Raw genomic sequence first — 13,566 nt, forward strand, 5'->3', positions numbered from 1 at the left:
AATTTTAATTGAGTTGAGATGTTAACCTACTTCCTAATAACTGTTAAATAATAATTATGGAAAAATGCTCAAAGGGAAAACTTTTGTTGCGGAGGAATAAATTAATTCTCAAATATTTTTGCATGAAAAATTGTAAGGTGGCTATGTTGTGTTGTTTACAGATGTTCTAAGTTTTGGAGCCTCTGAGTTGGGTTAGGTTGTTGCATTACACATTTACATTGGGAGGCTAGCTAGTGAGGCCCCACGTCTCCCCCAGCTGATGCTATGCACAACACACGTTTCCATCCTCGCTACATAACATACGTCATAAGTTGGAGATAATTCAAATTCCTGGTAAATGCTTTAATTATATTATCATTTTAAAACTTAGCTGGCTAGGCATGCATGCATCCATTTGATTTTCAACAAACAGCCACATATTTTGTGTCATATCCTGGGTTTTTAGAGAGAGATCAGAGGGAGAGAGTTGTATATAGTGGACATATTGAAAAAGAAGGAATGCAATTAGGCATCGTCATTATTCATCGTGCTCGAGGGGGTGGACTCTACCAGGGACTTCAATTTGTTCAGCGGTATGATCATTATGATTTATCTGAGTTATTGGTCCATTTTATCCCAGGTACAAAATCAGAATCCCTCTCACCTGGCAACGTCATGCGGAATCACTAGGAGCAATCGAGCTACCAACGTACGCTCTCTCGCCAAGCTAGCCTTGGAATCAAGTTATTAATTTTTTTTTTTTGACAGGTAGATATTATTTTCACATAGTGTATACAAAATATTATTTCATTGCAACTAGTATTATGATCAATATAATAAATGTTGAGTTTGCGAATGCGACAAAGTCTGGTATTAGTTGAGGAGGAGAGGAGAAGGGAGAAGAGTGTGAGAGAGAGGCGGCCAGTGGCCAGAAGAGGTGGAAGGGTGGCCGATAGTCGGAAGATGGAGCTAGGGTCGAGTAGCTTAGAGAAAAAAGAATGTGGGGAGAGATGTTTTATTGTTTTTTTTTTTTGGTACATGTTGAAATATTATAAAAAAAATAAATGTTAAACATATAAATTAAAATTAAATGCAACATTATTTGACTAATATAAATGGTCTGCCTCATACTAGCTTCCACGTCATGAGAGAGATGTGTGAATCAAGGGAGAGAGGAGAAAACATGTGAGAATTAAGGAGGGAGTTACATTTGAAGTCTGTAGTTCAAAAATATTTGGGTCAAACGAAGAGTTTATTGGACTTTGTAAATACGCCAAGTTCGTGTTTATTAACTGTTCCGCCCAAACACCCACTAATACTTCCATGACTATTAAAATTTTCAATATTGCGTACCTCAAATAAGTGACAAAATATGTCAACCTGGTACCAGGGCTTGAAGCTGCTTGATGGAAAGAAACAAAACTAGTGTATGTATTTGACTATATGTGTTAAAGTTGGAGGGTGTGGAATGGAAGTTGGGCATATGGGAATCGAATTGATTAGTTGGGGTGAGCCTAACTTAACACATATACTCCCTTGTGTATTAAAGGCCTCAAATTTTGATCTCCACATATATACAATAATTACGTGTTTGATATATTGATATGATCTATCAAGTCGTTGAAAAATAAAATGATGAAGAGGGTTAGGATATGAGAAAGGTGGAGGGGATGCATGTGGCAGGGAGAGGAGAGGAAGAATACAATGAAGAGAGGGGCCCTTGAAAAGATCCTCCTTTTTAGAATTCTCACAGACAACCCAACCCACTGCACTGCCTTGTTAACCAGGAAACTATACAGCAATCCCGGGCATGTGAATGTGACGAATGTGAATGTGAGTGTGATCCCCTTTTAAATTTCGTCATCATTAATTTAATTAATTACCTATCCTGATCATTCCTCCCTTAACGATCCTTCCCATTTTATAAACATTTTTAAAATATTTTTTGAGTAAACATTTGTTGTATTTTGAAAATCTAGAACCAAGACTACCATTAACATCTCAATTTTGCCCTAAAGGTCTTTTTCTTCCATTATCCAAACTCCCTTTCTCTGTTGTCTACCAATTTTTGTACGGATCCTCTTTTAAAAATGGTTAGTTCTTCCACATTCTTTATCTTTTTATACTTAATATAAGCAAGTATTCACGTTAAATGTCACGTCGTTCCAAATTCTACCACGTCAATTTTTTTTCAAAATATTAACATATATTTTTGCTTAAATAGTAATATTTAAACTTTGAAAGAAAATGAGTATTTTTAAAATATTAACATATATTTTTGCTTAAATAGTAATATTTAAACTTTGAAAGAACATGAGTATTTTTAAAATAAATTCCATAATTTCACGAGGTTTTTTTTTTTTTGTAATTTAGCCTAAGATTTTACCTTTTTAACTTTGTTATATAAATTTTTAACTTTAAAACTTTAAAAGAGTGAAATTAAAAAGAAAACTTCAAAAATCTTTATTTTTATTTTATTTTATTTTATCTTTTTCAGTTTTCTAAACAACTAAGAGGTTGGACACCTCCTTTTGATTAAAATGCCCGGGCTCTTAGATAATACTTTCACGAGGGATATGGACTAATTATCTTCCTCCTTTTTATAACTGAACATGAAAATTATACATCCATCCAGGATTATGTACGTTAAAAAGACAATCTTTTTTTTTCCTTAAAAAAAAAAACCTTTTTTTTTGTGCAAAGAAAAAGAAAGACAAAAATTGTGTCCCGACACATTTAATGCTAAATCGAGACCGTTGCCAGTGGGTATAGCCTCCTTCCAAATACTCATTTCAATTATTATTCAATGCCATTTCTCACCTTTGTACTACCAATCCAATATAATGCTTGTCGATGTTTTTTTTTTTTTTTAAACAATGCTTGTCGATGTTATGGATAAAAGAAATATGAATTTGTGAACTCTATTTTACGCAACTCTATCGTCTTCCCTTCATTCTCTTACATGTGTACAAAATTTCTCACCATCCTCTCCCCCATCTTTCCTTCGGTCTTTTTTCTTATACGGCTTTCAATTTCCCTTTTTTTACCTGCTTTCTACGAACTTCACTACATGCATATAGTATATCCTAATTTGTTAGGGACAACCAACTCTCCTTATCTTCCACAATGGTATAATATTGTTCATGCTTTGTTTATTTGGTTTTATTCAAAATATTTTATACTAACGAAATGGTGTCTCTTTCATACTAACCGACTCTCCTTATCATGATATTCCCTTTATCTAGATAATATAAGACTTTTGTTGCATTCTCAAAGTAAACCTCTTGTTTACACTATATATCCTTTCACTATTTCTCTTTAATTAACCCCACTTTTTTTCTCTCACCTACCTCGCTCTCTTTGCAACCACAGAATAATATAAATTGAAAAGGGCAATACAGAGGTTCGAACACAAGACCTCTTACTCTAATACCATATTAAAGATAAATAAACTATCAATAAATCTAAAAGTTTAAGTTGATGAGTTGGTAAATTTAATTTATATATGAGATATCTGAACAATGAAGTCTGATACTTGGTATCTTGACCTATAACTTATGTTAAATAATGTTTTGTCAAACTTGCTCAATAAATTTCTAGAAACCACTGGATTAAGTATTTTGTCAAACTTGTTCAATAAGTCTCCTCAGAGAATTGAAGTCACGCTAAAGTTAAGTTATATATTAGAGTGCAAGATGCAGCCACAAATCATCATCTTATGATCAAGGTCAAGATGTGGCAAATCTATGGCCACTAAATCATCACCTTATTGAGGCTAACATGTGAAATATTTATAGACATATAATTTTACTTGATGAGCAAGTATGTTAAGGCTATAAATAGGTGAGTATCCATGATTGGCAATCGACCCCAAAATCCAAAATTTTAAATGAGCTAATAGTGTGAGACTCGTGAGATAAAATGGAGAGTTTTTTCTTATGAGAGATTTTGTTCTCTATAAGAGAGAAAGCTTTTCATACTCGTATTTTAGTTGAGTGAAATTCCTATATCATTGTCTGTGGTTTTTACCATAATTCGTTTAGGAGTTTTCCACGTAAAATCATCGTGTCTTATTCTTCCCCTTCTTCTTTTCATTATTACTCCTAAATTTATTTTAGTTACGATTCTACTCTATTCAGTCCAATCCTTTCCAAAAACATACATGAGGTCTTAGGTTTCGGCGACGAAACTTACCCTTCGTCGCCAAAAACTTGACTTTTGGCGACGAAACATGTAATTGGTCGTCGAAGGTCAATCCAGAACCTTCGTCCGGGTTCTGGAACGTACACCTTCGACGACGATTTTCTAAAATCGTCGTTGAAGGTCTAGCTTTCGGCGACCACATCTAATGTCGTCGCCAAAAGCTGGAACTTGCGGCGACAACATGTCTTTTGAGCTAAGACCTCACATATGACGCCTTATTCTAGCCTAGATCACCAAGCTAAGAGATAACACAACTTAACTCAAGCAAGAGCCAAAACTACGTAACTCAATTACACGAGACCAAAAGTCCTCCGTCCAAGAGACTATGATAGTAAGTGAGATCAGAAACTGCTTGACCCAAAGTGAATCTAATTACTCGAGCAAGTGAGACAACAAATCACCTAGCTTAAAAGAGTAAGGGTGTATTTGGGAATGATTTAGCATGGCCAAAATCACTTCCCTTTCCATTTACCATGTTTGGCAAATTAGAAAATTGATTTTAGAAAAGCTTATTAAAATCACTTTTAATTGATTTTTAAGATATCATTTAGATGGTGATTTTGAAAATTCAATTATACATTAATCTCTTTTTTCAAAATCACTAATTCTACCATCACTCCCAAGCACCATGACTATTCAACCAAGGTGAGATTAAAAGCAAGCTATCTAACTCAAGTGGCGAAACCTTCACCTAACTCTCGGGTGAGTCTTGGATGGTAGCCCAGCCCCAAGTGGAGATAAAGTGTTTTTGCTAAGTCTATCTGAGATTTAGGTATTTGTTTAGCCCGATCCAAATTATCTATCCTAAACGAAGGCTCGAAAAGATCAATTGATAATGGGTTTGAGATGCTTTTGGTAAACGCAAAGGATGTGGGATAGATTACATCAGATATTTATTCAACCATATCAGACGTAGAGTTTAAGGTTCATGATTTAGGCCTAAATCACACAACAACAAAGTTGATAGTCTAACATTTACATATGTACCTTTAAAAGGAACACATTAAAACTCAAAATAATAATAATAAAAATACTAAGGAACCTAAGATGCGAGGCATATAATTAAGGTGTGTTTTTTATGCCGAAACATGGGTTTCTTAGGGCTCATTTGGTAATGTTCTCATTTCTTGTTTCTTGTTTCCAATTTTCTTAAGAAATCTAAGCATTTTAGCAATTAACTATATTTCTTGTTTCTTCTTTTTTGGAACATTTTCAAAATTGTATACAATTTTTGGAAACAACTAACAAATTTCTTCTTTCTTGTCTCCATTTCCAATTTTTTCCAAAACATAGATAAAAAAAATTTATTTTTATCATACTTGAATTCATGGATATTGTTGGAGTCATGCAATTAATTTTTCTTTACTAAAAATGAAGAAACATAAACAAGAAATAAGAACGTTATCAAACGAAATAAATAACTAATAAAATAAAGTAACATATACTCCTTTACTAATAAATAACTTGATGCAGGAAGGTATATTTATACATGACATTTAAATATGAAATAAATTTTAATTAAATTATATAATATCTCTATTTATTTAGTTGATAGATTCTTATTAATTATACTTGAAAAAAATTATATGAAACCAATATTATTTCTCCCAATTTTTTTAAGATAAAAGTTCAGGTTAAAATTGGAATTAAAGTTAATATTCAATATTTTTATAAAAAAAATATCAAATTAATATAAATTAATGTCTTCTAAAAATAAAAGTCAATGTATAAATTATGGTTTTTTTAAAACAAATATACAATTTTTAAATGCTAATTAGAATATAGTTCATCGAGTTAAGGCACATGTATCCAATCATGAGGTTGAGAGTTTGAATCTATACCATATATATATATATAATTTTTAAACATTTCAAATATAAATTCTAAAAAACAAACCTAGCTATTCAAAACAAACATCATTTGTCTAAGATGTTAGACATCTAAAATTGGAGAGATTCAAGATTCTTCAAATCTTAAAAAATAAACCGCCCTTGTTTTAATTTTTTTCTTTTGAAATCTGAAAATATTCAAACAAGAGAACGAATTTCTTCGAGACCGCATTATGCACTCATAAGCAAAGCACTAATCGATTTTATCATGTTCTAAATTATAAAAAGAAGATAACTTTAATTGTAGTGGGTAGTAAAAGTAATTCATAAAAATTTCAAAAAATGTCACCCTCTTTTCAAAATTTCAAATATAATAAAATTTTTAAATTTTTATTTTTAGAATTTTTATTATTCCAATTTTACTCTTATGATATCTGATATACAATCAATGTATATCTATATTTGATATAAATCTCATATGTATTTGTATTTGATATACATTCAATCTATATATGATATATATCTGATGTACCTTTCATATACTTTCGATATATATCTGATTTACCTCTGATATACATTATCATATGTATGTATTATACCTATAATATATATCTCATGTACCTCTAATTTAAATATATACTAAATATATCTGCGACTGATATACTAAAGATAAGGTATATCAAATGTTTAATTCTTAATAGTATATCAGTTGTTTATGTTCTAGTTTACCATTGCAATTTGTTGATTGATATACTAATATCATTAATAATGTTGATTACTATATCACTACTATTTATTCTATATTAATATTAATTAGATACTAAATATAAGGGATATCAACTATTTAAATTTATATTTATAAAGTATATCAGACTTCTATTTTTTTTTTTACGTGCATGATCCACATAAACCTTTTATACAATAACTTTATATTTAAATTTTTTTTTGGCACCATTGTTTTCATATGAAAAAAGTATTGGATATAATAGTATTATATCAACGTACATGTATCATAATTATATTAGTAGATATCATGGTTATATCAGAGGTATATAGTGGTAAATTAGAAGCCTATTAAATATCAAATATATATCAGTGTATATTAGTGATAAATCATATAATCATATATTAGAAGTTATATTAGTGGTATATTATTTGTATATCAATGGTAAGTTAGAGACATATCAAGTATATATCACAACTATCTAAATATTGTATCGACATAGTAAATCAATGGTTATCATACGTATATCAGCGGTAAGTCATATTAGAAGTTAAATAGATATCATAGTTATATCAGAAGTAAATCAATTGTATATTATTATTATATCAGTGGTATATCATAAACATATATCAGTAATCAGATATATTGTAGATATATTACAGATAAATTTTAAAATTGGACCTCCGTTTTTATTTAAAAAAATACTATATTTGGAAAAACTAAATGTGGTTGCTATTTTGCTTATTTTACTAGATATTTTTGTCATATTTGCAACTACCCCTTTCTTTAAGTTGTTTTCTCACTTTTTATTTCTATGTGTAACTTCTTTTTAAAGTTCTATCCAAACAATGAAAAATCTGTCAAAGCAGACATAGTTCAACGATAATTGGTGCATATACCTCCAATAATGAGGTTAAGAGTTCGATCCCAACCTCCATGCTATACTTAAAAAAAAAAAAAAACAATTATCGGATTATGAAGAGAATGTAGAATGATTTTTACTTCAACAAATTACTATTTTTTTTTTTTTTTAAGTTGAGGTTTGAACTAAAGTGTAGTGTAACCCAAACAAATATAAGCAAACCTAAAGTTGAGGGAAGTTGGAAGAGGGGAGAGGGATGTGAAATGTGAATTGACGCATCATCAGACGAGCGGCACACTCCATATACACATAGGAGGAGGGGGAGTGAGGGAGAGTCCCCACAACTGTCTGTCTCCGCTGCCGGACAAAACTGTCACCGCCAATAATGCTTTTGCTTTGCTCGGGGCTTTGTAATTCTAAATGTAAACTAACACCACCTCTCTTCTTCCCTTCCCAACCAATCAACTTGGTCAAGTTGTATATCTTCTTCAACACTTGTGTGTATTTACCGCCTTTCGTTTCTCTTCATAACCCTTTCTTTTCTACCTCTTCTTCATCACTGTTTTCCTCTTCTACGCTCTCTCTCTCTGTTCTCTGGCCGTAGCATTTAATATTATTCTATAAAGAGTATCAACTCCACCAGAAGGCGAAGGAATATGTTTTGGGCTGATATGGGGTCTCCTTCTGCTACTTGGGTTTTACATTTAATGCTATTGTTTTGTTAGTATCTCTGTGGAATTGAAATGTATATTGGTTACCTACTCACAGAAATAGAGTGATAGAGAGAGAGGGAGATTAATTTAGCACACACTTCAACAACTGCTCTGCTCTGCTCTTCAAATGGAGAGGCTCCAAGGACACATTCATCCTTGTGTATGATAAATGCTATATATCCCTTTTTCCACTTAATTATTTCCGCTTTCCTTTTCCCATGGAGACCCATTTTTAGCATTTTCATAATGCACCTCATTTAATTCTTCAAATGGTACATTCAGTGCTTGAAGGTATGTATAAAATCTCTTCTTAGCACTCACAACTTCTTTTTCTCATGTTTCTTTTCTCGCTCTGGACTCTGTTCTTTTCAGTTTTATGGTGAATACTCAGAGAGAGGTTGCTCCGAACAAGGATTCACAAGCTTGAGATTTGAGGAATCAGAAGAAGCTTATTTCTTAACATCAACTTTGGAAGACAAAATGCCATTTCTTCAGATGCTGCAGAGTGTGGAATCTCAACCATTCAAGGAACCTAACTTCCAAAATTTGCTGAAGCTGCAGCACCTGAACAAACCATGGGAATTAGAAGAAGTTAGTCAAATTCAGGAGCTTGTAGAGTTGTATTCTTCACCAATTAACTCAGAAACAAAGGACCAAAATCAACACCCAAATTCGGCTTCATATACCGACGGTGTGAGTTCAGAGTGCAACCAAAATCAACGGACCCAGATGGCAAAAGCTCCTCCGGTAACCAAGGAGAGAAGAAAACGGAAGAGAACGAGGCCAGCTAAGAACAAGGAAGAAGTGGAGAGCCAAAGAATGACCCATATTGCCGTCGAGCGCAACCGGAGACGCCAGATGAACGACCATCTCAACGTTATCAAGTCTCTCATACCTACCTCCTATATTCATAGGGTACATTGTCTGTTCTATGAGAACAATATCAAACTTCCTTTTTTTTTTCTTTTGACATTTTCTTTTGACTAATTAAAAATGTCAACTTTGTGTTGCATTGGACGGGTGTTTGTACACAAAAAGGGTGATCAGGCATCCATAATCGGGGGAGCAATACACTTCGTGAAGGAATTGGAGCAGCTACTTGAATCTTTGGAAGCACAGAGAAAAGGAGAGGAAGGTGGGTGTAAGGCCAAGGGTGAGCTATCCTCAGTAGGCTCACGCTCACCCACATCCTCTGCAATGGGAATGGCCTCAAATGGGAGAATAGGAGAAGGGGTTTGTGCAGAACACAAGTCAGAAGTGGCTGAGATAGAGGTGACTATGATTCAAACCCATGTGAACTTGAAGATAAAATGCCCCAAAAGGCAAGGCCAATTGTTGAAAGCCATTGTTGCTTTGGAAGATCTTAGGCTCACGGTTTTGCATCTCAACATTTCTACCTCACAGGCCACTGCCACCATGCATTACTCCTTCAATCTCAAGGTATTGCTCTGTCCACGTTTTCCTTCTTTTTTTATTTTTTTAGAGATAGAGATTGAAGAAAAAAAAATTATTGCTGTGCCCCCTTTTTTAGTCAACCTCAACCAGTTCTGACTTTGGAACTCAAGCACAGCGCCTCTAGTTCCAAGAGCCTGGCTCTTTTCCCACATCTACTATTTGTTTTATTGATTATTGATTTGGTTGGGATGAGAGTTGGGAGTAAAATAGTTTTAAGTTTTAACAAAGGGTTTCTATGTTGAGTGCGGATGAATTCAGATAGAAGATGAATGTAAGATAGGATCAGCGGAGCAGATTGCAGCAACAGTTCATCAAATATTCAGTTTTATGAATGATGGCAGGCTGGTCAAAGAGGGAAAGGGAAAGGCAAATTTCAGGCAGTACAGTGGCAGTCGCTGACTATGGAAAATGGAAGGACCCCCCCACTTCCCTTCCCAAAAATCAAAGTAAGAAAGCTAAGCAAATACGGGTCGGGGTGTGGGCACCTCGAGTAGTGTTGTTTAGTGTACCGCAGATGGGTTGGTCAGAGTGGCAGGGATTGGGAAGATGATGTTTACTGCTTAAAAAAAGTGTCTGTCATCTCCTTCCTAATTTACGCAAATTCAGAAATGTTTAACAAAATAATTATATTAATACAACTTTTTTGGTTCTTTTTCTTATTTGGATTTGACCCACTTTCATTGGTCTCCCATTGTGGTTTGGTTAGTTAGCATAGCAGCTCATCTTCTCACCATGCAATGCAGTGCAGGACGTAGATTGTAGATTGTAGATTGTAGAGAGAGGCCCAAGGGCTACGCTCATGCACACATTCTCAAGTCAATCTTTGGTTGAAATTGAAATTATATCGAAAAATAACGGCAGAGCAGAGCTATTTGGAGCGTTGAAAAGTGTAGTGTAGAAATCGAAGTCTGTCCCTAAAAAACATTACGCATTTGTCTTGGCAGCTGGCTTGTCTATTTGACTACGTACCTCGTTGTGACGGGAGGGACAATCTCTGCACTGCACTGCAACCTTTCTTTATTACAAATTCCACGGAACTTTAAATCCATTGCCCTTTTAGTCTCCTCTTTACAATCAGTCAATGGCCCGGCCTATTTGAAATAAACCTTTGACCTTTCATGTAAGCATATAAGAATAATACATTAACATTAAAAATCACACCGAAAATGTAAAATCTTGAAATGTGATGCACTACCATAGGTGGAATTATACTGCATTGACGGTCGTACATCCTTTTTTTCGCTCCAAAAGGTAGAAATTATTTAACCTCTTCAGATTAATCACCAACACACCGCTTTATATTGTTAAAATTATTAACGGTTCGTTATACAATGAAAGTATAATTTCTCATAGGTGTATTTCATAGGTGTATTTTAATTTCTAAAAGAATAAATATAAAAGATCGACTTAGTTAATAGTTAGTAAGACACAATAGTCAATAAGGAGACAATTCGCAACTGCCCCTCATTTTGCTCTTGTCTTCGTCCTTAAGAAGGACAATCAATGAGGGGACACGTTTTTTTTTTTTTTTTTGGTCTCAGACGATTTCATTTAACCAAATTGCTTATCAGCTGGTAGTTCCATTACATCGTCATCGCATGTAATGGTGTTTTTTTTTTTTACAATTCCTCTCTTAATCAAGTATCTTATCTGTTAAAATATTATGAAAATATATACCATTTTGAGAAAAATCCGAGTATGAGATGCTAGCCATCAAAGTCCCAATTAAATCATGATAGCTCTGAAGGCTGTAGCTTCCCCTCCCTTTTTGAGTGTTAGAGGATACAAACACAAAATACAAGTCAAATTACAAAAAGGGTAAAAAGAACATCATAGGTCTGGTGATTGTGGCAATTGCCAACTGGCATGGTGGGAATTTGCCAGTCCATCACTTTTCCATGCCCCTACGCCTGATTTCACAATCTTCATTCTTCATTGTGACTGAAGTTGTGAACGTACAAAGTAGAAAAAGAATACATGGTTTATTTCAGTACTCCCATTATTACATTAAATTATTTACATAATTCAATATATTTAAAGATATCTCGGAGTGATTTGACATGGTCAAAATTACTTTTGCTCTTTTCCATTAATTATGTTTAATAAATTAGAAAATTGATTTTAAGAAAACTTAAAATCACCTGTCGGATGATAATTTTAAAAAAACAATTCTACTTAAATCTCTTTTTTCATAATAATAATTCTAATTGAGGTTATTTCTCCCTCTCACTCGCATTGAAGGAAAAGGAGAGCGGACGTGATCCCACCGTTTTTCTGCATTAGAGCTACTTTTGAGAAATTCAATGAACGTAGAAGAAAAATAGAATGGGTCAATTTGGCCTCCCTGTGGTTGACCAGTAAACACTGCAAGCTTCTTCTGAACAAATCTCTACTTTTTAAGTTTTTCTTTTATTATCCACCACTTCTGGGCCTGTACAATTAATGCAAATGGAAAATACTTCATTCAATTGATCACCTCCACCATAACAAATAGACGGAAGATCCTTTGATATACTAGTAAAGGGTCCCCTTTGTCTACTCTCCGAGTGGACTGTGTTTCCTAGTGTTTGTTTGTACCTAGTGGCAATCAGTTTTCAAAATGTCGATGTTGATGAAAATGTTGAGGTCCCGATTTTACGGACATGTCGATGTCGATGGATATTTCGGAAAAAATAATGGAAATTGTGGAAATTGATGGAAATTTTTTGAATTAGCAAATAAAACTTGAATGGTAATTTAATTAACCTATAATTGATCAAATTTAACCATTAAAGGTAAGAATATGACTATTTTACTTATGAAAATGTCGATGTCGATAGAAATATCGAAAAAAGATTTTTCCTTTAATAAAGATCCATGAAAATTATTTGAATATGTAAAGTAAACTTTAATTGTAAACTTTTGACTTGTTTTTCATAATAGGATTCATTTGGAAATGAGATAATTACCGACTTGATTTCCAAACACATTTCTAAATTCTAATTAACTCGTATATGTTTACTTTTTACCTACTTCTCTTTTCAAATTTGAATTTACACATTTTTCCAACACATTTTTAAATCAATCATCAATCCAACTTTCCAATCCAACTTTCCAATCAAATTTACACAATTTTCAAACACCTCAACCTCGTAATTGTATCATTCATCCAAATTATCTACCAATGGATCCATATGTGCTTCATATTAATTTATATTAAAGCTATCAAGATAATGAACTAGATCCTCTGAGATCATCTTTTTTATATTAATTAAGTTACCTATTTTACTTCATGTTTCATCATTATTTGTATATAATAATATTTTATTTTTTAAAAATTCTAAAATTATTTCAATCTTTATATATGTCAATATTTCACATATATTGTTCAATTGTGTAAATAAGAACTAGATTGGATTAGAAATTATCATTTAAGCAAATTATAAATCTTATTAGTTATACTTTATACACTATTAAAATTCGAATGTTTCATTGAACAGACTAAGATTACAATCATCTAGATTGTGAGAAATTATAGACTACAATGGCATAGCAAGTAGAGGATGAAAATAAAATAACCTTCGAGAAGAAGAAAAAAAAAACATGTCGACATTTGAGTCGACATTTCAACATTTTGTCGATATTTCGACGACATGGGGGAAAAATAGACTTTTCCCCTCCTATACTCAACGTCGACATTTCGACATATCTCTCGACATTTTGAACCCTGGTGGCAATAACCATAGTCCACGCCAAAAGGCATGAACGAATGTAATTTACTTTCCAGGTGGTTCGGTTGTACAAGTCAGGAAATAGATAGAG

General features: G+C 33.0%; 1 protein-coding gene across 3 annotated transcripts; it reads left to right on the forward strand.

The window, feature by feature from the left end:
* The first annotated feature begins 8,049 nt into the window (after window positions 1-8,049).
* Window positions 8,050-10,923, forward strand: LOC111014634 (basic helix-loop-helix (bHLH) DNA-binding superfamily protein). 3 transcript variants are annotated; one of them, XM_088123633.1, is made up of 4 exons: window positions 8,050-8,470; window positions 8,683-9,225; window positions 9,349-9,750; window positions 10,509-10,923. In XM_088123633.1, exons 1-4 carry the CDS (start codon window positions 8,438-8,440, stop codon window positions 10,518-10,520), a joined length of 990 nt encoding a protein of 329 aa, XP_087979759.1. In that variant the 5' UTR covers window positions 8,050-8,437; the 3' UTR covers window positions 10,521-10,923. The 3 variants fall into 3 exon arrangements, with proteins under 3 accessions (XP_087979759.1, XP_022145118.2, XP_087979760.1); XM_022289426.2 differs by lacking the exon at window positions 10,509-10,923 and adding an exon at window positions 10,024-10,424 and having other exon boundaries at window positions 8,058-8,470; XM_088123634.1 differs by lacking the exon at window positions 10,509-10,923 and adding an exon at window positions 10,024-10,424 and having other exon boundaries at window positions 8,461-8,601.
* The last annotated feature ends 2,643 nt before the right edge of the window (window positions 10,924-13,566 follow it).

The sequence above is a fragment of the Momordica charantia genome, assembly GCF_013281855.1.
Source record: "Momordica charantia cultivar OHB3-1 chromosome 5 unlocalized genomic scaffold, Mcharantia_2.0 BLBB01000005.1, whole genome shotgun sequence".
NCBI lineage: Eukaryota > Viridiplantae > Streptophyta > Magnoliopsida > Cucurbitales > Cucurbitaceae > Momordica > Momordica charantia.

Bases quoted from the DNA above. Each gene is read 5' to 3' on its own strand.
- LOC111014634 (XM_022289426.2), top strand. From the start codon at position 8,438: ATGGAGAGGCTCCAAGGACACATTCATCCTTGT. The intron at 8,471-8,682 runs GTATGATAAATG...TGTTCTTTTCAG, and splicing joins AAGGACACATTCATCCTTGT to TTTTATGGTGAATACTCAGA. The intron at 9,226-9,348 runs GTACATTGTCTG...GTACACAAAAAG, and splicing joins CTACCTCCTATATTCATAGG to GGTGATCAGGCATCCATAAT.